Source organism: Eretmochelys imbricata, chromosome 1 (assembly GCF_965152235.1).
Source record: "Eretmochelys imbricata isolate rEreImb1 chromosome 1, rEreImb1.hap1, whole genome shotgun sequence".
Lineage (NCBI taxonomy): Eukaryota > Metazoa > Chordata > Testudines > Cheloniidae > Eretmochelys > Eretmochelys imbricata.
Genome location: NC_135572.1, coordinates 225832017 through 225855799, shown reverse-complemented (window position 1 = coordinate 225855799; position 23783 = coordinate 225832017). Strand labels below are relative to the sequence as shown.

At 45.1% G+C, this 23783-nt stretch overlaps 1 protein-coding gene and 1 long non-coding RNA gene across 4 annotated transcripts; both read right to left on the bottom strand.

Annotated features, from left to right (window-relative positions):
* Positions 1–1568: 1568 nt before the first annotated feature.
* LOC144259216 (uncharacterized) lies at positions 1569–7871 on the bottom strand. Its single transcript, XR_013344831.1, has 3 exons — positions 7786–7871; positions 6476–6586; positions 1569–1790 (listed from the first exon to the last, which is right to left on the bottom strand). It is a non-coding gene; the product is annotated as an uncharacterized LOC144259216 (long non-coding RNA).
* Positions 7872–8596: 725 nt separating this feature from the next.
* On the bottom strand, positions 8597–17097 carry LOC144259214 (C-type lectin domain family 4 member E-like). 3 transcript variants are annotated; one of them, XM_077807401.1, is made up of 7 exons: positions 16956–17097; positions 15646–15756; positions 11890–12041; positions 11561–11694; positions 11184–11237; positions 9649–9724; positions 8597–8750 (listed from the first exon to the last, which is right to left on the bottom strand). In XM_077807401.1, exons 1-6 carry the CDS (start codon positions 16993–16995, stop codon positions 9655–9657), a joined length of 561 nt encoding a protein of 186 aa, XP_077663527.1. In that variant the 5' UTR covers positions 16996–17097; the 3' UTR covers positions 8597–8750; positions 9649–9654. The 3 variants fall into 3 exon arrangements, with proteins under 3 accessions (XP_077663527.1, XP_077663526.1, XP_077663525.1); XM_077807400.1 differs by having other exon boundaries at positions 8597–9724; XM_077807399.1 differs by having other exon boundaries at positions 8597–11237.
* Between the last annotated feature and the right edge of the window lie 6686 nt (positions 17098–23783).

Here is a 23783-nt window from a genome sequence, read left to right as displayed (position 1 = left end):
CCTATGTTGCTAGACATATCTATCTATATATGTATATCTATACATGGAAGAAGATTCATCATATGCCAGTGACACTGTAGATTCTATGGTGAACATTGACTTCAGCATTGCTAATCTGGAAGTGCCACATTAATTGAGGAGGACACTCTTTACCACTATTTACTACTATAAGCTATTACCAGCAGGACAGTGGGGTGGGAGGAGGTATTGTTTCATATTCTCTGTGTATATATAAAGTCTGCTGCAGTTTCCACGGTATGCATCTGATGAAGTGAGCTGTAGCTCACGAAAGCTCATGCTCAAATAAATTGGTTAGTCTCTAAGGTGCCACAAGTACTCCTTTTCTTTTTGCGAATACAGACTAACACGGCTGTTACTCTGAAACCTGTCTTTACCACATATTGCCCTACTATGTCTTTCATGTGTGACAACACATTTGCCAAGTTGCAGTGACTGCATTTAATTGAATGTCAACATTTCTCCATAGCTGACTACTCACTGCAGCCACTGTGTTCTTGAGTATGTTCGCAAAAAGAAAAGGAGTCCTTGTGGCACCTTAGAGACTAACCAATTTATTTGAGCATGAGCTTTCGTGAGCTACAGCTCACTTCATCAGATGCATCTGATGAAGTGAGCTGTAGCTCACGAAAGCTCATGCTCAAATAAATTGGTTAGTCTCTAAGGTGCCACAAGGACTCCTTTTCTTTTTGCGAATACAGACTAACACGGCTGTTACTCTGAAACTTGAGTATGTTGGCATTGTTCTTTGTAAGGCAATGTATTTACTTTTTATTTTTGATGTCCAGTTTACACAGCTGCTTTTAAAAAATAGGAAAATTCACACAGAAAAATCTTTGTTTTTTGTTAATTATGATTGTACTGTTTTACTTTAATAACAATTTCTTCACATGGTGAAAAGCTAGAAAATAAACCCTTTCAGGTCAACAACCGTACTTCTGTTTCTCTACTGACACCAACAGAAAACTTTACAACTCTTACCAATTCCTATCCTCCTTCCACCGCACATTGTTCACACCCATGGCTTCATAAACTACCAGTCAGCCTTAACTCCAACATGCATATAAGAAAGATGCATATGTTAAGTGTGCTTTTAACATATGCCTTTGCATTGAGATTTTCTTTGACGAAAAGAGAATTTTTAACTGGTGTGTCCTTCTTGTACAAACTGTCATACCCCCTGAACTCCGACATACACACATGGGAGAGTTTTTTCCCCTACCTACTGAATCCGAAGAGAAGTGTATCTTACTAGGATGGATTGAACTTTGAAAAAAAAGTCTCGTTAAAACAGTAACTCTTGGAATATTTTTTTCACATTTCTTTCTATATAATCTGACTTGCTCTAATGCCCAAAATATAACTATGTTGTATAAAATCTATTTTGGAGACTCATCAGCTGTAAGGTTTTGATGACTGCACTTGGCAACAAGGTATGTGAGCAATTTACATATCGATACAAATCATAGCTTTGTTTAGTGACAGTTAAGGCTGCATCAAGACATACCCCACCCATCATCTTAGAACCTCAAAAACATGGAAATAAGTTAACAGCAAGGTTTCCTGCGTTTCTTTCCTCTTTCATGTTGTCTGTAACATACTCCAGTACTCCATAAGGCTTTTGCTTCCATCGCAAACAGATACTGAAAGCAATACGTACCCCAGCTTCATCAAACTTGCATCCAACACAAAACCTTAACAGTGATCACAGCAACATTAAGGCAGAATAACTTCCCAAATGCATGGACTGTCCAAAAGTCAGAAGGGGTGATCTGTTGATACATGAAGGTCTGAGGTTACTGTTAAAGTTTAATGACACATTTTATTTTATTTTATTTTATTTTGGGCCTTAGAGGAAATCAGATTATCACCACAGACTTAGATGAAATATTTAGGCCCGTAGGGTGAAATGCTGGTTTTACTAAACTGAATGGCAAGATTCTTATTGACTTCAATAGGCCCTGGATTTCACCCTTATTGTTTCTGGGGGAACATTCTTAAAAGAAGGAGCTACACTTTTAAGTTATTGCTCTTTTTAGAGTTCTCAGAAAAAAGAAAACACTTTTAACATCTATCTTCCTCTTGTGTATAGAGTTGGGCAAAGTATTTCAAATGAAATTTTTTCACCAAAAAAAAAAAAAAAATGTAGATTTGGGCCAACCAAAACATTTAGTGAATTTGTGTCAAATCCACCAGATTGTTTTGGTCAAAAAGAAAACAAATTCTGAAAAAAATGAAACTTTTCATTACAATATTTTCCAAATGGAAGAGTTTGATTTTTCAAATAAAAACAACTTTTTGTTTTCAGTTTTACTTCAATTTTATTTTAGACATGTTTAAAAAAACCTCAAACACAAAATGAAATGTATCATTTTCGGTCAATTGAATTGTTTTATACAACTCTCCTTGTATGTGTGTTGGAGTTAAGGCTGTATAAATTACAAGAATTAGATGTTAAAAAGTAATTTTTTTAGAGAGGATAAAAAAGAAGAAGCAAATAAATAAATTAAAAAAAAAAAGAGAGAGAGAATGAATTTTCAGCCCTAGGGAAATGCCAATATGTTGACATTTCTTTTTATCCTGACTCAGGATGAATAGTCAAAATATTGAAACTTTGAGGAACAAAAAGTTCTGAAATATTTTGATTCAGAAATACCAAAGATTTCATTTTGACATTTTCAATTGAAACTGTTTTTTCGTAGATTTCAAGGCCAGAAGGGACTTTTGTGATCATCTAGTCCGACCTCTTGTATCACACTGTCCATAGAACTTCCCCAAACATATGTCCTTTAGAGAAACATCCAATCTTCATTTAAAAATGGTCAGTAATGGGGAATCCACCAGAACCCTTGGTAAATTGTTCCACTGGTTAATTATCCTCACTGTTAAAAATATATGCCTTATTTACACTCTGAGTTTGTCTAGTTTCATCTTCCAGCCTTGTTATACTTTTGTCTGCTAGATTGTAGAGCCCATTATTAAATGTTTGTTCCTCATGAAGATACTTATAGAATGTAATCAAGTCATTCCTTAACCTGCTAATTGTTAAGCTAAATAGGTTGAGCTCCTTGAGTCCGTCACTATAAGGCATGTTTTCCAATTCTTTAATCATTCTCTTGGCTCTTCTCTGAATCCCTTCAATTTATCAACATCTTTGTTGACACTGGAACTGGACACAGTATTTCAGCAGCAGTCTCACCAGTGCTAAATATGGAGGTAAAATCACCTCTCTACTCCTATTCGAGTCCCCTGTTTATGCACCCCAGGATTGCATTAGCTTTTTTGGCCACAGTGTTGTACTGAGGGCACATTTTCAAATCTTTTTCAGAGTCACTGCATCCCAGGATAGAGTCCCCCATTCTTTGTTCCTAGATGTATACATGTACATTTAGCCTTACTGAAACACATATTTGCTTGTGCCCAGTTTACCAAGCAATCCAGATTGCTCTGAATCAGTGACTTGTCCTCTTCATTATTTATCACTCCCCGCAATTTTTGTGTCATCTGCAAACTTGATCGGTGATGATTTTATGTTTTCTTCCAGATCATTAATAAAAATTTTAAATAGCATAGCACCAAGAACTGATCCTGCAGGATCCCACTGGAAAAACACCTGTTCAATGATCCCTTTTTGAGACCTATCATTTAGCCAGTTTTTAATTAATTTAATATGTGCCATATTAATTATATTGTTCAAGTTTATTAATCAAAATGTCATGCAGTACCAAGTTAAATGCCTCCCAAAATGTATGTATATTACATCAACGGTATTACCTTTATCACCTAAACTTGTAATCTCACAAGAAGTAATATCTAGTTTGACAGTTTCTATTTTCCATAAACTCATGTTGCTTGGCATTAACTTTATAATCCACCTTTCATAGGCTCTGACTCCGTGGGTGCTCTGAGGCTGTAGCACCCATGGGAAAACAACACTGGGTGCTCAGCAGTCACCAGCGGCCCCGCCGATCAGCTCCTCCCCCTCTCTCCCAGCACCTCCTGCCCATTGCAGATCAGCTGTATAGCAGCGTGCAGGAGGTGCTGGGGGGAGGGGGTGGGAAGAGGTGGGGTGGGGTCTTGGGGAAAGAGGTGGAGTGGGGGCGAGGCCTGTGGCAGAGCTGGAATCGAGCATCCCTGGGAAAATTAGGAAGTTATCAGCTGCTCCATTATTTTGCCTGGAATTGAAGTCGGACTGACAGGCATATAATTAGACAGGTCATCCCATTTACACTTTTAAAATATTGGCACAACATTAGCTTTCTTCCAGTCTTCTGAAACTTCCCTGGCATTTCACTGACTTATTGAAAGTCATCATTAACGGTCCAGCAAGTTTCTCTGCCAACTCTTCTAAGACTCTTGGATGCAAGTTATCTGGCTCTGCTGATTTTACAATGTCCAATTTTAGTAGCTGCTGTTTAACATTCACCTGAGATATTAGTGGAATGGAAAGAGTTGTCATAGGATATGGCTGCATCATCTGTTTTTCCCTCAAAATACAGAACAGAAATGTTCAATAAACAGTCTGTTCTGCATTATTTTGATAACTACCATTTCCATCTAGTAAAGGTACAATATCATTGTTAGGATTCCCAATATATTTAAACTGCTTATAGTCCTTAACTCTGCTGGCCATAAATTTCTCCTTGTGTCCCTTTGCTTCTGTTATCAATTTTCTATAATTCCTAGTGTTAGAAGTGTTAGTGATTCCGGCCTATAGATTTGCCTGAGATAGAATTTTGGGTCTAGTTTGCCAGTTTGATTTTTTGATACACTTACATCCTTACTAATATGTGTGAACAACGATACTGTGTGTTGCTTCTGCCCAGCCAGATGGGTTTGTTAATATAATGAGAAAGATAAGGGATAGAGCAAAAGTGTTAATGGGTATGGTGGGAGTATAATATATGAGCGCACACTTGAAGACTGCCTTGACTCCTATCTCAAGGCAAGATCAAGCAACCAGTCGGGAGAGGCAAGGGGGATGGGAGGGGAAGGTATAAGAAACACTCAGGCCAAAGAAATACCTGTCCCAAACCAAAACACAACCTCATTCCTTACCCCTCCCATGGGATACAAAAAAGGTGGGATGAAGCCCCCAGATGCACAACCCCCCAAAGTGGAACGTGACCATAAATTGTAAGAGGTGGAACCAAGGGTGTGAACTACAGGTATATTTATGCCTGTTAAGGGGGGGCGGTGGGGTGGGGGGAAGGACACTGGGGGGTCAGAGCTATGGATATGCTTGCTTGAAACTAACCCCAATAAACATCGCATTGCCTGCACTTCGGACTTCCCATCTTCTGCTTTCTGTCTGCGTGACAAGAACCGGGGGTGGGGGGGGGGAGGGGAAGAGGGGTGAAGGGAAAGCCCCCAACACCTAGTTTCTGATATATATATATATATATATATATATATATATATATATTCATTACTTGCAACTTCCACTTTCTTTTGCTTGTTTTATATTATTTTTTATAGCTGCCTTCACTTCCCCTCCAAACCAGGTAAATATTTTAACCAATATGACTTTCTTCCTCAAGTGTAGTATTGTGGCTTTTCAGGCATCTAATAAAGTGTTGTTAAACAATACACAATTTGCAGTTACATTTTCCTGATTAAGTTCTTCCTCCCTGTGCATATGGCTCATAATTGCTTTGTGAAATTGGTTCTTTTAGCACCATATATATATATATATGTATTACTGGTTTTGACTTTATTCTGTTTGCATATTATGAATCTGATCAAGTCATGATCATTTGTATCTAAATTACCATTAATCTTTAATGCTGTGATCAATTCTTCATCGGTCAAGAAAATTTTTTTTATATAGAATTCCCTCATAGTGGATGCAAAACTGTTTGAGTTAGGAAATTGTCATCTATAATATTTAGATATTCCAAGACTTAGTCTTGGCAGCATGAGACCTCTAGCATATGTCACTCAAGTTGAAGTCTACCTGATCATGCAGCTTTTTCCACCCCCCCTACAGTGAGAGCTGCTTAAGGAGATGGTTACAGGATGACCTGTGTTCGTCACCAGCTGGGAGCAATTAACCACTCAGACTTCAAATAGCAGAGCTGATCATTGCAGTCTTTAACAAGGCACCAGCAAACAGAAAACTAAATGTTTAGCCATTGCTCAAATCAAAACCTTTTGATTTTCCCGATGGAAAATTCTCCCAAAATAGACTATCCTTAGTATCTGAGAGAGAACAGCACCCGCTACTGAGCCTCCAGCACCACTCCCTCCAGCTCTCGCTGTGTTACTGCCTGTTTACCCATCCACATAAGGAAGGGCTCAACTAGTTGGTTTGTGTGATCTCACTTGATTACCAGCCCCACCCAAGGTGAGTATCTCTTCAGTCTACACAGGAGTTTAAATCAGAGTCCAGGTCCCAGAAAGGAAGGGAATTGCATGTGGTGGAGAGTCATTTCTGCCCACTTTCATTCATACTGACCTGTCCCTGCCTGACCCTCTGAGACACAAGTTTTTTCCTTCAGATACCGGAGCAGCCAAGACAGTTTCTCGTGCTCTTTGTGCCGTGTCCTAGTGTCCCAACGCCAGGTAACTACAGACACGGAGAGGAAGAAAACCAGAATTATAGCACTAGCCATTGGGAGAGGGGAACTGGATCTGGAGGGAGAGGACAGACTCTTGGTCTGTCTCTTGCCAAGTGCCCCACAGGAAAGCGCATCCTCACATCTTGTGCCTCATTGTGCAGTATAATCCCAGACTGGATGAAAGGGTGATTCTACCCGATCTTCGCAGTGACCAGATCATGCCCTGAAACAGGTTGGCTAGTACCTCTATCCATGCTAGCAGCAGCACCAATGTTGCTGCTCCACATAAATGTATCCCGTTCCTCTTTAAACCCTGGTATTGTATCTGACTCAATGACCCCCTGCAGCAGTGAGTTCCACCGGCTGTCAACATACCATGTGAATGTGCATTTCCCTTTCCTGGTTCTGAATATACCAGCCACTCATTTCACTGGGAACCTCTTTATTTTTGTAAGTTAGGGCTGAGGGAAAAAGCAGGACAAATCCTTTCATAACACCCCCCACAGGGGGAGGGACCAATCCCCCAGAGAGCCATACAATCCCTGCTTATTGCATTTTATTTGCTTTTCTTTCCAATCCAGCTGAATAAGCAGCAGCCAGAACCCACCGAGGATGCTGGAGATGAAACAGACACTGAGGATCAGGATGGAGATCACGGGAACAACCCAGGTGCTCAGCCAGGGGCAGCCTCCCCTCTTCTCTGCAGGGGCTGAAATACACCAGGCAGCAATCACACAGACCAGAGCCAAAGGAGCAGGAGGGTCTGTTTCTAGCACAGTGCCTGGAGGCACTTGATAGGTTTTCCTCTTGTGTGCTCACAGGAGCCATCTCTTCTTCTCCCCCATTACTCTTTTGTCTTTCCTTTTCTTCTACCTCTCTCCTCTTCTCTCTCCTCACTGTCTGTTCCTTCACTGCTTCTATTCCATTTCTTCCTTTTCCAAAATTCATTTTTGCTCCCCTTCTTTGCTTTGGCTTTTCTCTCCTCACTCCCCTGCCAATTTCCTTCCCATCTCACCCCCAGTTCTTGTCCCTCTCTCCTTCCCTTCCCTCTCCACACCTCTATCTCATGCTCTCTCTCCTTGGATCACACATTTCTGTAAGGCTCTTCTATTGTTCTGACTTCTCTATCGGTCTTTGGCCATTCCCTTTTCCAGCCGTCATTACCACCATCCATCCCCCAGCAGAGCAGAGTTAATATCCCCCTTACCATCTGTAGTTCCGGGGCTGGTTTCCCCTGTTGGGCTCATGGCCTCTCCCAGATCAGTGACTTCAGGTTTCACATGTAGTCACCAGCACGGGGATGCTGAGCTGAGGAGGAGGTGGCCAGACACAAACAGGGAGCATGTAAAGTCTCTGCTGGGACTGGCAAGCAGCACTGGAGTTTGAGGAACCCCACTGAGTGGGCACAAGGGGAAGCTGAGGTTTTGCTGCCTCTTGCATTACTTCTTATCACATGGGAAAAATATTGAGAGGTGAGCATAAAATGAAACTAAAATGAGCCAAAAATAAACCTCAAAGGTATAGAGAGAAGGAGTTAGTGTAGAGTAGCTGGTGCACTGTAAAGTCACACTATAGCTTGGTATGCACTAACTTCTCCATGTGGACAACGACTAAATGTGTCTGGACTGCTGGAGGTGCTGGAGTGTATTGAAGAATGACTATTATACACCTGGTAGTGGGACCTCGTAGGCTGCTGAGCCAACAGTCTCCTCCTGCTGGCCATGAATCTCTGTGTGGAGCCCTGAATTGGAATACAAGGAGGACCACAGGGCAGGACTGAGGGGCATTGGCAGAGCTGGGGCCCAGGCTATGGGAGGATGAGCGAGAGCCGTGCTCCCCAATATGAATGAGGGAGACTGGTTAAGATTTCATCCCGGAACATTGGGGAACTTGAACTTTGCAGAAGGTTGAGCTTGGTGCCCAGGAGTAAGCCAGCTTAGGTTCTGTTATGTGACTTTATTAAGATACAGTAAAGACATAAATAGATATAGCCATGAAGTGTCCATACATGAAAGGTAACTTCACAGTATTAAGAGAAAAAAAGGAGAGAACCATCTACAAGGCATCAGACATTCATCCTCTAAATCCATTAACAGGATGGACACCCCTTCAAGGCAAGTGGTGGAAACTGTATTGCTCAATGACAGGCTTCAGAGTAGCAGCCGTGTTAGTCTGTATCCGCAAAAAGAAAAGGAGGACTTGTGACACCTTAGAGATTAACAAATTTATTAGAGCATAAGCTTTCGTGAGCTGTTTAAACTGTTGACAAGAATCAGTGACCATAATTCTTACAGTTTGGGGTTTTTAAAAGAGGTTTTACAGCCCTTCTGCTCACACAGCAGTATGAGTATCAGACAATAATAAATATTATAATAGCTATTCACTGTACTGCTTAGGCTTTGTCTACACTGCCAATACAGCCAGATTAGAGGGCCCAGATAAAACAGGAATGTCTCCCAACAGAGTGTCAGCAGGGCTCGATCTTGTTGATTTCAATTGTGGGCTTGTCTCCATGAGAAAACAGCACCAGTTTAACTAAATGAGATTAGACGCTTGTAGGCATATATGTGTGTATGGCCATCCCTCATTGTCAATCTCCCAGGGAGGCCACTCATCTTTTCCATCACACACCTAGAACAGCAGTCTGTAAAAGGGGGAAGTTAACTGTCTCTAGGGCTCAAATCCTTAGACAGTAGAGAGTACTGAATAGTCTATAAGCCTAGGCCCGGAGGCAGGGCAGGGCACCAAACAGATTGGAGGTTCAGACATGAGGCCAGGCAGAGCAGTAAATAGTCTATGAGCTCAGGCAGGGCAGGGCACCAAATAGTCTAGGGCCTCAGGAGGGTTTCTCTGACCCATGTGGTGGGGCAGAGCATCAGACAGTCTATTGCCTGATGCACTGGCTCAGGCAGACAGCAGACAACCACAGGCCTCTTGGCCTATGGTGGGGAGGCTGCCACCCCCAGGGTGGGGTTGCAGAGGGACCTAGGCCCACCCAACTCCACCAGCCCCAACAGTGGCAGCATGTTCCACTACTGGGTCAGCAGGGATCCAGCCGCAGCACGCTGACCTTGGTTCAGGCAGCAACACGCCAGACTGGAGTCAGCTGTTCCTGGGTCACTTCTTCTCCTCCCCTCCGGGTGTACCTGAAACCCAGGGTCAACCTTCATCTCCTCAGTGCTGGCTGGGTCTGGCAGCTCAGAAGAGTTCTCAGGACAGCAGATCTCTGCTCCTGACCCAGCAGCAGGGTGGAAGCACCTGTCTCCCTCAACAGCTCCAGCCCAACTGGACGACAGGGCCTGCCTTTTATACTTCCTGTTCCGGTGTCACCCCTCTGCTTCCAGTGTGGTGGGTGTGACCTTCCTAGTTCCACCCACCAGCAGGTGTTTGGCCGTCCCTTCCTGTCAATCTCCGAGGGAGGCCATGTCTCTTTCCTACAACATTGACTGGCTTAAACTGGTGCAACCCCCTCCTTGTGAACACTCTTATTTCTGTATAAAGGAGCCCTACAGTAATTTAGGTTAGGTGATTTCTCACTGACTTGATATAAAGCATCAGTCCTAAACCTAAAAGCCTCCACACAGGAGAGTTGCACCAATGGAACTTTAAACTGTTTGTAAACCTATGTAGTTCAGTCAGCCCAATTCCATGTATAGACAAGCCCTTGTCCCTGAGTGACGTTAAAGTGTTGGACCATTCAAGGATTTTAGCATTGCTCAGGGACATGGACAAAGCCCCATCTCAGTTACAAGGGGGAATTGAGTTGTAGCAGAGTCAAGGGGAAAGAAGGTCAGACCAAGTTAATTTTGCAGCATGGACAGGACCTTATTCTTGGTAAGTTGTTACCTTGACCAGGACTGGGAAGGTTAATATGAACAGGAAACCCCCTTTCAACATTTCCCAGGGCAAACCCACTGGTCTTGCCTTTCCCAGCCCGCCTCCTCCACCAGTCTCCTGGGAGCTTCAATGACATCGCAGGCAGAGCTCATTGCACTTTGGCTTTTTCCAGTTAGATATTTTCAGCAGTTTTCAGATTTCTCCAAAATTGATCTAGTGCAGTGGTTCCCAGACTTGTTCCACCGCTTGTGCAGGGAAAGCCCCTGGTGGGCCAGGCCGGTTTGTTTACCTGCTACGTCCGCTGGTTCGGCCAATCACGGCTCCCAGTGGCCGCGGTTTGCTGTTCCAGGCCAACGGGAGCTGCTGGAAGCGGCGCGGGCCAAGGGATGTACTGGCTACCACTGAACCTGCTGACACGGCAGGTAAACAAACTGGCCCGGCCTGCCAGGGGCTTTCCCTGCACAAGCGGCGGAACAAGTCTGGGAACCACTAGTTCCATCTAGTGAGAGAGTTTGGGCCCCAACGTCATCATCCACCACCTAAGCCCAATGTCATGATAGCCCAGGGCTGATCCAAACTCTCCCACCAGATCTCTCTGGGAGCTGACCCAAGCGAGAGATAGGCGGACTCTCCAGATTCCCATCTAGGATGGGGGTTCTTCCTCAAAATCTAAGCACTGCAGTCTCACAAATTCGATGAAATGTATCGGAACAAGGGACGTTATTCCAATTCCTGTTAACAAATTCATTTTGTTCTCCTGACACATACATGACAGCACAGTTCTCATTGGTGTGATGACTGGGTTCCCCAGGTCTCCAGAATCTGTAAAAGAGAGAAGCTCGTGTGTTAGAGATGCATCATTATAAACATTGCAGGGGAAAGAGTTGTAGCTGGCGATGATAAGAGGAGCAGGAGAATTACAACACTTGAATCAGCCACAAACACTCCTCTTCTTCAGTTCTCTAAAATTCATTCATAGCCTGTATCCATATTCCCTTTGTAAATCTTCTCTCTATTAGACCAGATATAGTTAGTTCCAGTCGTGGGTAAGGTGCTCACACACACACACACACACACTACTTTGTATACTAACCCTGGAACTATGTGGAGGGTGGTAAGTGGTCTCCATCCCAGGAAATACTCACGCTGCAGTATTGTTATATGGAGTCCCATCCACCCAGCGCCACTGTCTTTTCTTCTCCTGATCAGTCAGACCAATACAGTAATTCCTTCGTTGGTGGCCTGTAACTGTTCCATTTGCCCAAGTGAAGATGAAATCCTGGATAAAAATAAAATAAAATTTCCACCAGGTGCAGTCCCTGGGCAGACAGTAGGAGACGGGGGTCCCTGTGGGGTGTGGTGGTGCTGGATGTGATGGATGAGGAAGCCCAGGATTGAATGAACACAGAGCCCAAACATCCTCTTCAGGGCTACACTCTGAGTGCCCAGAGGAGCCTGAGTCTCAGCAAGTTACCTGCTCAGCTCTTGTGTTGATCACCACCAGGTGGGAGCCCATCTCTGTGCAGTTCCTCTCACTGTCATCCCAGGTCATCAAGTCTTTCGAGAAGTAGTAGCAGCTGGCCTGAAAGGGCTCCCAGCCCTTGGGGCAGCACATCCAGACTTGCTCTGTGAGGGGAGAGAAGAATGAAACATGGAAAATAAAAATGGAAAGGACTCGTTAGGTGACACCCAGTTCAGTCCCCAGGGCCAGTACAGGGTAGGTCCATCCAGTTCATCTTCATTCCACACATATCTCAAGCAATGGGGACTAACAGAGGCCTTCATGGTGAGGAAATGATTCACGACCATCAGCCTGAATTATTTTTTCTCCTACTTGGTCTTTTTTATACCTAATTCTTCCCCCTAAATCCCTCCTGGTCAGTTCTTTCCCTCATTGTGCTTGCCCCCTGGAGGCACTGGTAGACCATTAACACACACTAACTAGTTCTGTGCTGGACTGTTTCCCTTCCTGCTTATGTGCTTGCTGTGGCAGCCTCTCCCTTAGTGTCTCCTCCTTCACCTTCTCCCCCTCTGTCCTTTTCCTTCAGAGTTCCTCACTCTTCTCACTCCACACCCCACCCCTAGATGACCTCATCCACTTCAATGGCTTCATGTGTTGTCTCTGCTATGACGTTTTCTCTCACCCTTACGAACCATTCATTCCCACCTCTCTCCATTCGATTCATGAGCTCCCCTAGAGAAAACCTCCTCTGCTCCCATCTATATCATAAATAACAATTTCAGTATCCCCCACTTAGACCTGTAATCTTTGTATATACAGTATTTAACTCCTCTGTCTCTCCCTCCTTTATCCCCAAATCCATCCTGCTGCTCAACACTGCCAGTCCTTTTCTCTCTCCATTGCTACTGCCAAATCCTCATTCCAAGCTGTGGCCATCTCTCTGTAATCTTGACTGCTGCACCTACCCCTCTCTGGCCTCCCCAAGTTTCATACTGTGTCCCTTATATATAATATTGCTGCCATTTCATCTCCCTATCCTTTCCCACTTGAGTCTCCACATTGGCTTTGTTATTCTGCTGGGTCAGATTCAAACCCCTCACCCTCACCTTCAGGGGCCTCCACAACTCTGCCCCTATCTCCATCTCATCTATAGTCGCTTTCTACTCCTACATTCAGCCACTTCAGCTTATCTCATCACTCTCCTGGTCTTCTTCCACAAATATCTCTGCACCTTTTGTCGCTGTGTCCTCGAAACCTAGACTATCCTACTTGACCTCCATGGGCTCCTGCCGCAAATCACTCCTCAAAACTCATTCCTTTTAGTCAGTCTTCCACCGTTGCTCTCTCTTCCGACAGCCTCTAATTTGTCATGTTATGGTGGAGTGGTAATAAAGCCATAGTTAAGGATGCACCAGAGATTTGTGTCTAATGGAGAATAATGGGGACCCTGCTGATTCTAATGTCAACACCGACTTCAGCATTACCAATTTGAAAGTGCCCATTTAAACTATGAGGCCATCCTTTACTACGTATTGCCATATGTCTTTTATGTGTGACAGCACATTTGCCAAGCTGCAGTGGCTTCATTTAATCAAACTCGACATTTCACCATGTAAGAACACTCACTGCAGTCACTGTGTTCTTCACTACATTGGCATTGTTATTTGCAACGTTCTGCATTATTTGCTTTTTTAGTTTTCATGTCCAGTTATAACAGTTTCTTTTAAAACTAGGAAAATTCACACAGAAAAATCTTTCTTTAATGTTAATTATTGTTGCTTTGTTCTACTTCAAGAACATTTTCCTCAAAGGCTGAAAATCTACAGCACAAACAGTTCAGGTCAACAACCACACTTCTGTTTCTCTACTGACACCAAGAGAAAACTTTACAACTCTTACCTATTACTGTCCTCCTTCCACAACACATTGGTCACACCAACAGCTTCAAAAACTGTCATGTAAGCCTTAACTCCGACATACACACAAGAAAAACACATAAGTTCCACAGATTCATAGACTTTAAGGCCATTAGATCATCTACTCTGACCTCCTGCCTCCTGTATGTCACAGGCCCTAGAATTTCATCATTACTCCTGTATCGAGCAAGACGAATTGTGTTTGACTTCTTAAGAGCTCAACTTTTAATTAATTGAGAGGCAAAACTATACATTTTGAATGGACAATCTGTACCTCTACCGCCAATGAGGACATGATCCCTATTGCAACCTCTTGCCTTCTTCACAAGATCTTGTTTGGCCACTATTACTCACATTGAGTTGCCTAGTAGACAGAACCCTGGACTGGAGTTCTAGGTTCTGTTCCCAGTTCTGCCACTGGCCTTCTGGGAGACCCTGTGTAAAACCCTTGCCTCAGTTTCCCCATTTACAATTTGAGGACAATGATACTGCCCACCTTCACAAAGTGCTTTGAAACCTACTGATAAAAAAGGACTATACAAGAGCTAGGCAGAAGTAGTGGTACCTTATTCCACTGGAAAGCTGACTGAAGTGAATGGGACTATTTCTGAAGTAAGGTGCAACTGGCTATGAATAAAGGGGCAGACCTGGCCCTCTGTCTGACTGTCAGCTGGACTGCTCTGTTGATAAATGAACGTATAAGGTCACTGTTTACTGACTCACTTTATCTCATAGTTTGGGCATTAGAGCAGACCAGATTGTAGTCACAGACTTAGAAAATAAAATATTTAAACACTTAGCATGAAATCCTGGTTCCAATAAAGTCAGAGGCAAATCTCATATTGACTTCAATAGGGTCATGATTTCACCCTGATTATTTTTATGGAGATATATGTTTAAAGTATAACTCCTTTTAAGATATGGTTCTCTTTTGGGATTTCTTAGGGAAAAAAGAAAACATTTTTAACTTTTGTCTCCCTCTTGTAAGTAGAGATGCGTGAAAGTTTTTGAATGCAACTTTCGTTCACCAAAAAATGAAGATTTGGGTCAAAGGAAACATTTTGAGAATTTGCGTCAAATTAACTTCTTGTTTTAAATTTTACATCAGTTTTCTTTTAAGAAATCTTTAAAAACTCAAAACCAAAATGAAATGTTTCATTTCTGGTCAATCAGTTCTGGGTCAGTTTTTTTTGACCCAAGATGAATTTCTTCCAACTTTTTTGATGTGCCAAGTAAATCAAAAACTCAGTTATTCACACAGCTCTCCTTGTATATAAGTTTGAGCTAAGGCTGTGTAAATTACAAAAAGGAGACATTTGTTAAGTTATTCTTTAAAGTGGAGCAAAAAAGAGAATTATTGTCCCAAGGGAAAAAACAATATTTTGACATTTGTATTCATCCTCAATCGGGATGAAAAGTTGAAATATTGAAACTTTAAGGAACAAAACGTTCTGAAAAAATTTGACTCAGAAATACCAAACATTTCATTTTGACAGTTTCAATTGAAACTAAATGTTTACCCATTCCCCAAACCAAAACCTTTAATTTTGATTTTCCCAGATGGAAAATTCTCCCAAAATAGACCTTCATCACAGTCTCAGCAAAAACAGCACCTGCCACTGAGCCTCCAGCACCACTCCCTCCAGCTCTCGCTGTGTTACTGCCTGTTTACCCATCCACGTAAGTCAGGGCTCAACTGGCTGGTTTGTGTGATCTCACTTGATTACCAGCCCCACCCAAGGTGAGGATCTCTTCAGTCTACACAGGAGTTTAAATCAGAGTCCAGGTCCCAGAAAGGAAGGGAATTGCACGTGGTGGAGAGTCATTTCTGCCCACTTTCATTCATACTGACCTGTCCCTGCCTGACCCTCTGAGACACAAGATTTTTCCTTCAGATACCGGAGCAGCCAAGACAGTTTCTCTTGCTCTTCGTGCTGTGTCTTAGTGTCCCAACGCCAGGTAACTACAGATACGGAGAGGAAGAAAACCAGAATTATAGCACTAGCCATTGGAAGAGGGGAACCGGATCTGGAGGGAGAGGACAGACTCTTGGTCTGTCTCTTGCCAAGTGCCCCACCGGAAGGTGCATCCTCACATCTTGTGCCTCATTGTGCAGTATAATCCCAGACTGGACGAAAGGGGGATTCTACCCGATCTTCGCAGTGACCAGATCATGCCCTGAAACAGGTTGGCTAGTACCTCTATCCATGCTAGCAGCAGCACCAATGTTGCTGCTCCACATAAATGTATCCCGTTCCTCTTTAAACCCTGGTATTGTATCTGACTCAATGACCCCCTGCAGCAGTGAGTTCCACCGGCTGTCAACATACCATGTGAATGTGCATTTCCCTTTCCTGGTTCTGAATATACCAGCCACTCATTTCACTGGGAACCTCTTTATTTTTGTAAGTTAGGGCTGAGGGAAAAAGCAGGACAAATCCTTTCATAACATCCCCCACAGGGGGAGGGACCAATCCCCCAGAGAGCCATACAATCCCTGCTTATTGCATTTTATTTGCTTTTCTTTCCAATCCAGCTGAATAAGCAGCAGCCAGAACCCACCGAGGATGCTGGAGATGAAACAGACACTGAGGATCAGGATAGAGATCACGGGAACAACCCAGGTGCTCAGCCAGGGGCAGCCTCCCCTCTTCTCTGCAGGGGCTGAAATACACCAGGCAGCAATCACACAGACCAGAGCCAAAGGAGCAGGAGGGTCTGTTTCTAGCACAGTGCCTGGAGGCACTTGATAGGTTTTCCTCTTGTGTGCTCACAGGAGCCATCTCTTCTTCTCCCCCATTACTCTTTTGTCTTTCCTTTTCTTCTACCTCTCTCCTCTTCTCTCTCCTCACTGTCTGTTCCTTCACTGCTTCTATTCCATTTCTTCCTTTTCCAAAATTCATTCTTGCTCCCCTTCTTTGCTTTGGCTTTTCTCTCCTCACTCCCCTGCCAATTTCCTTCCCATCTCACCCCCAGTTCTTGTCCCTCTCTCCTTCCCTTCCCTCTCCACACCTCTATCTCATGCTCTCTCTTCTTGGATCACCCATTTCTGTAAGGCTCTTCTATTGTTCTGACTTCTCCATCGGTCTTTGGCCATTCCCTTTTCCAGCCGTCATTACCACCATCCATCCCCCAGCAGAGCAGAGATAAAATCCCCCTTACCATCTGTAGTTCCGGGGCTGGTTTCCCCTGTTGGGCTCATGGCCTCTCCCAGTCAGTGACTTTGGGTTTCACATGTAATCACGAGCACAGGAATTAGGTGTTTTTGGAGGTGGCCAGACACAAACAAAGAGCATATAAATTCTCTGCTGGGACTGGCAAGCAGCACTGGAGTTTGAGGAACCCCACTGAGTGGGCAGAAAGGGAAGCTGAGGGTTTGCTGCCTTCTTATCAGGGGGAAAAATACTGAGAGAGGAACATGAAGTGAAACTAGAATGAGCAAACATGGACCTCACAAAGGTATAGAGAGAAGGAACCTCCCTCCTCTGCACCCCACAGAACCTCATGGTCCCCCCTGCCCCAAAGTCAGTGGGACCCCCCCTGCGCGGATCTCCTCAGTGGCTGGGGCAAGCCATCTCTGACTCAATTTTCCGCTAGACCCCACCTATAGCTCTCTAGTCCAGGATTGGCTTTTGAGACGCAGATAGGGACACACATCCTCTCCTATGGGTCCTTTAGGGTTTCCCCGGGGTAGATAATGCCACCCTGGGCTCTATTGCTCACCCTACCCCTTATGCCCTGAGATGAGAATCCTTCTTGATGGGTGTCCCCTGAGCAGGCACTGGCAGTGAAAGCACTGGCATCTTGACTCCCATGGCACTGCTGTACTGGGTTGGGTGGTGCTTGGAGGAGATGAGGGTGAGATGCAGGGGACCCAGGACCCAGGGAAGACATAGGGCCTCCAACTGGGTGACCTAGACATCCATTCGATCCCATGTGGGGCTCCTGAGAGCTGGAGTTCAGCCCCACAACCTTTTTTGAGGACTGGGGGGAACAAGCCTCCCTAGCTGAAGGAACAGTTAGGGAGGGAGCCCTGAATGAAACACAGCCCCATTAGATGTCCCAGGAGTAAGTCTTTGCACAATAGCTTAATACACTTTAAAAGTGCATCAAGCTAAACTTCCCGAGTGCACTCTTGGTGCACAGTAAGAGTGTCCACACAGGGAGTTAGTGCAGAGTAGCTAGTGCACTTTAAAGTCACACTATAGCTTAGGTTTCAGAGTAACAGCCGTGTTAGTCTGTATTCGCAAAAAGAAAAGGAGGACTTGTGGCACCTTAGAGACTAACCAATTTATTTGAGCATGAGCTTTCATGAGCTACAGCTCACTTCATCGCTCACGAAAGCAGTAGCTCACGAAAGCTCATGCTCAAATAAATTGGTTAGTCTCTAAGGTGCCACAAGTCCTCCTTTTCTTTTTATTATAGCTTAGTGCGCACTAACTTCCCCATGTGGACAAGGTGTAAATGTGTCAGGGATGCTGGAGGTGCCTGGCGTGTACTGAAGAATGACTATGAAACAGCGGGTAGTGGGACCACCTAGGGAGCTGTACCAACAGTCTCCTCCTACTGGCCATGAACGGGACTGCCCTGCTTACCTCCCTCAACTGCTGAATCCACTTGCTCCCCTCCTGTACCCTGGGAGAGTTACATGTGACTCAGCCAGTTTAGACCTTTGAACTCCATCTGGAATGAGGAACTGGTTCCTACTCCCCCTCAGTGCTCCAACATGACTGATCAGCTCATGCCTCCTTATATCGGATGTCTGTAGGGTGGCCATATTTTCCCAAAGGGAAAACGGGACACTGCACAGGGCTGGTTTAAGGCCCCCCTCCCGTCCAGTTTGCTCTTGCCAACTGATGATCAGTCGGCAAAAGCAAAGGACAAATGCCCAGTTTTGCCAAAAAATTCAGGACGCCCAGGACAGGGCTTAAAAAAGGCACTGTCCAAGCCAAAACAGGACATATGGCCACCCTAGGTGTCCCTTATACAGTATGAGTGTTACTTAGGAGGTATGAGCATTTCCTGGGTCTTTTTAATTGGTGCATCGTTTGAGACAGTGGTTGGCTCTGAATACATAGGGTCTGTTTGCAATAAACCCTTACACTATCTATCTAATCCATCCATCTACCATCCTTAAATACTATGAGACTGAAAGAAATAGGAGCCCTGTGTGTAGCCCTGGGAGTAGGTGCCAGGGGATGGATCACTTGATGATTACCTGTTCTGTTCATTCCCTCTGGGGCACCTGGCATTGGCCACTGTCAGAAGACAAGATACAGGGCTATGGACCTTTGGTTTGATCCAGTATGGCCGTTCTTATGATAGGATGAAGCTGTGTGGGAAGCCTTTGGTTGAAACAGCAGATTCTGCTGCAGGGCAGGACTGAGGAGCATTGGCAGAGCTGTGTGGAGAACCCAGGACTGGAACAGCAAGAGGGTTGCAGGGGAGGACTGAGGGGCATTGGCAGAGCTGTGCGGGGAGCCCAGGGCTGGAATATCAGTGGGCTGCAGGGCAGGATTGAGGGGCATTGGCAGATCTGGGGCCCAGGTCATGGGAGGACAAGCAAGGGCCATGCTGCACAATACAAATGAGGGAGACTGAGTAAGATTTCATCCCAGCACATTGGGGAACTCGAACTTTGCATGAGGTTGAGCTTGGTGCCCAGGAATCAACCAGCTTAGGTTCTGTGTATTAAGATGTGACTTTATTAAGATAAAAATGTCAATAGATACAGCCTCAAAGTCACCATGTATGAAAGGAAACTTTATAGTATTCAGAGAAAAAAAGTTAAGACCCCACCAGGAGAGAACCATCTACACAGCATCAGACATTTGTCCTCTAAATCCATTAACAGGACTGAGACCTCTTCAAAGGAAGTGGTGGAAACCCCATTGCGCAAGTCATTCAAAGCAGGATGAGATAAGGAAGTGGAGAATGTGCTGCAGGAACCAACCCTGCCCTGTCTCCCCGGTAGATGAGAACTAGAAGATCTTTTCAATGTCTTGGAGGTACAGTCTTAGGATCAGGGTGTTGGGTGAAATTCTGCCCTCTTTCTGCACCTCAGCACAGCAGAGTATTTATGGCTCTTACACAATCGTTGATTGTTTTGTTCCAGTAAGAATATGTTTAAACTGTCGACAAGAATTAGTGGCCATAATTCTACAGTTTGTGGTTTTTACAGTGGTTTTCCAGCTCTTCTGCTCACACGCCACTTGTGAATATTTATCACAGACAGTAATTACTAGGAATACTAGCTATTCACTAAAAGAAAAGCAGGACTTGTGGCGCCTTAGAGACTAACAAATTTATTTGAGCATAAGCTTTTGTGAGCTACAGCTCACTTCATCGGATGCCTTGAAGCGAGCTGTAGCTCATGAAAGCTTATGCTCAAATAAATTTGTTAGTCTCTAAGATGCCACAAGTACTCCTTTTCTTTTTGCGAATACAGACTAACACGGCTGCTACTCTGAAACCTAGCTATTCACTGCACTACTTAGGCCTTGTTTACACTGCAGGTAAAGCCAGATTAAAGGGCCCAGATAAAACAGGCACCTCTCCCAACACAGTGTCAGCAGGGCTCAGTTTTGTTGATTTCATCTGCGGGCTTGTCTCCATGAGAAAACTGCACCAATTTAACTAAATGAGTTTAGATGCTGATGGAGTTAAATTGGTGTCCATGTGGACACTCTTATTTCTGTATTAAAGAGCCCTATATTAATTTAGGTTAGGTGATTTCTCACTAACTTGATATAAAGCATCAGTCCTAAACCACAATAAAAGCCTCTACACAAGGGAGTTGCACCAATGTAACTAAACTGGTTTGTAAACCCATGTACTATAGTTCAGTCAGTCCAATTCCATGTGTAGACAAGCCTCTGTCCCTTAGCGATGCTAAAACATTGGACCATTCAAGGCTTTTAGCATTGCTCAGGGACATGGACAAAGAGAGCTGAAATCACTAAAGAGCTGAAGTTACTATAAGAGTATGTCTACACTACGAAATTAGGTCAAATTTATAGAAGTCGGTTCTTTAGAAATCCTTTTTTCTTGTTGATTGTGTGTGTCCCCACACAAAATTCTCTAAGTGCATTAAATGCATTAACTCGGCGGAGTGCTTCCACAGTACTGAGGCTAGCGTCGACTTCCAGAGTGTTGCACTGTGGGTAGCTATCCCCACAGTTCCCACAGTCTCTGCCACCCATTGGAATTCTGGGTTGAGATCCCAATGCCTAATGGGGCAAAATCATTGTCGCAGGTGGTTCTGGGTACATGTCGTCAGGCCCTCCCTCCGTGAAAGCAACGGCAGACAATTGTTTCGTGCCTTTTTTCCTGAGTTACCTGTGCAGACGCCATACTACGGCAAGCATGGAGCCCGCTCAGCTCACCGTCACCGTATGTCTCTTGGGGGCTGGCAGACGCGGTACTGCATTGCTACACAGCAGCAACCCATTGCCTTGTGGCAGCAGACGGTGCAATAGGCCTGATAACCATCGTCATCATGTCTGAGGTGCTCCTGGCTGCCTCGGTAAGGTCGGTCAGAAGTGCCTGGGCAGACATGGGCGCAGGGACTAAAATAGGAGTGACTTGACCAGGTCATTCTCTTTAGTCCTGCCGGCAGTCCTATTGTACCGTCTTATGGCAAGCAGGCAGGAGTTGAGGATGGCTAGTAGTCCTATTGCACCATCTTCTGCCGAGCAGCCAGGAGATGAGGATGGCTAGCAGTCCTACTGCACCGTCTGCTGCCAGCCAAAGATGTAAAAGATAGATGGAGTGGATCAAAACAAGAAATAGACCAGATTTATTTTGTATTCATTTGCTCCCCTCTCCCTCCCTTCATGAAATCAACGGCTGACAATTGTTTCAGTGAGGTCTGTCAGGGGCACCTTGAAAAGTTTAACAGAGATTCAGTCCTGCCTGAAATACTGGGGGGAGGGACAGCTCAGCGGGTTGAGCATTGTGTTGAGCATTGGCCTGCTAAACCCAGGGTTTTGAGTTCAATCCTTGAGGGGGCCATTCTGTGTGACAGTTGTTTTTGTTTCTCCTTGATGTAAAGCCACCCCCTTTGTTGATTTCAATTCTCTGTAAGCCAACCCTGTAAGCCATGTCGTCAGTCGCCCTTCCCTCCATCAGAGCAACGGCAGACAATCGTTACGTGCCTTTTTTCTGTGCAGACGTCAAACCACGGCAAGCATGGAGCCCACTCAGATCACTTTGGCAATTAGGAGCACATTAAACACCACACGCATTATCCAGCAGTATATGCAGAACCAGAACCTGGCAAAGTGAAACCGGGTGAGTAGGTGACATCAGCATGGTGACCAGAGTGATGAGGACATGGACACAGACTTCTCTCAAAGCACGGGCCCTGGCAATGTGGTGCTAATGGGCATGGTGCTAATGGGGCAGGTTCATGCGGTGGAACGCCGATTCTGGGCCCGGGAAACAAGCACAGACTGGTGGAACTGCATAGTGTTGCAGGTCTGGGACGATTCCCAGTGGCTGTGAAAATTTCACATGCGTAAGGGCACTTTCATGGAACTTTGTGACTTGCTTTCCCCTGCCCTGAGGCGCAAGAATACTAAGATGAGAGCAGCTCTCACAGTTGAGAAACAAGTGGCAATAGCCCTGTGGAAGCTTGCAATGCCAGAAAGCTACCGGTCTGTCGGGAATCAATTTGGAGTGGGCAAATCTACTGTTGGGGCTGCTGTGATGCAAGTAGCCAATGCAATCAAAGATCTGCTGATATCAAGGGTAGTGAGTCTGGGAAATGTGCAGGTCATAGTGGATGGCTTTGCTGCAATGGGATTCCCTAACTGTGGTGGGGCCATAGACGGAACCCATATCCCTATCTTGGCACTGGAGCACCAAGCCGGCGAGAACATAAACCGCAAGGGGTACTTTTCAATAGTGCTGCAAGCACTGGTGAATCACAAGGGGCGTTTCACCAACATCAACGTAGGATGGCCAGGAAAGGTACATGACGCTCGCATCTTCAGGAACTCTGGTCTGTTTCAAAAGCTGCAGGAAGGGACTTTATTCCCAGACCAGAAAATAACCATTGGGGATGTTGAAATGCCTATAGTTACCCTTGGGGACCCAGCCTACCCCTTAATGCCATGGCTCATGAAGCCGTACACAGGCAGCCTGGACAGTAGTCAGGAGCTGTTCAACTACAGGCTGAGCAAGTGCAGAATGGTGGTAGAATGTGCATTTGGATGTTTAAAAGCACGCTGGCGCAGTTTACTGACTTGGTTAGACCTCAGCGAAACCAATATTCCCACTGTTATTACTGCTTGCTGTGCACTCCACAATATCTGTGAGAATAAGGGGGAGACGTTTATGGCAGGGTGGGAGGTTGAGGCAAATCACCTGGCCGCTGGTTACGCGCAGCCAGACACCAGGGCGGTTAGAAGAGCACAGGAGGGCGCGGTACGCATCAGAGAAGCTTTGAAAACCAGCTTCATGACTGGCCAGGCTACCGTGCGAAAGTTCTGTTTGTTTCTCCTTGACGAACCCCCCACCCTTGGTTCACTCTACTTCCCTGTAAGCTAACCACCTTCCCCTCCTCCCTTCGATCACCGCTTGCAGAGGCAATAAAGTCATTGTTGCTTCACATTCGTGCATTCTTTATTAATTCATCTCACAAATAGGGGGATAACTGCCAAGGTAGCCCGGGAGGGGTGGTGGAGGAGGGAAGCACCGGGAGGGGTGGTGGAGGAGGGAAGGACAAGGCCACACTGCACTTCAAAACTTATTGAATGCCAGCCTTCTGTTGCTTGGGCAATCCTCTGGGGTGGAGTGGCTGGGTGGCTGGAAGCCCCCCCACCGCGCTCTTGGACGTCTGGGTGAGGAGGCTATGGAACTTGGGAAGATGGGTGGTTGGTTACACAGGGCCTGTGACGGCGGTCTGTGCTCCTGCTACCTTTCATGCAGCTCAACCATATGCTGGAGCATATTAGTTTGATCTTCCAGCAGCCTGAGCATTGAATC

Coding starts and splice junctions, on each gene's coding strand:
- LOC144259214 (XM_077807399.1), bottom strand. CDS start 16,995: ATGAGCCCAACAGGGGAAACCAGCCCCGGAACTACAGATG. Junction 11,695..11,889: donor TCAACACAAGAGCTGAGCAG/GTAACTTGCTGA, acceptor ATTTTTATCCAG/GATTTCATCTTCACTTGGGC. Junction 11,238..11,560: donor CCATATAACAATACTGCAGC/GTGAGTATTTCC, acceptor TCTCTTTTACAG/ATTCTGGAGACCTGGGGAAC.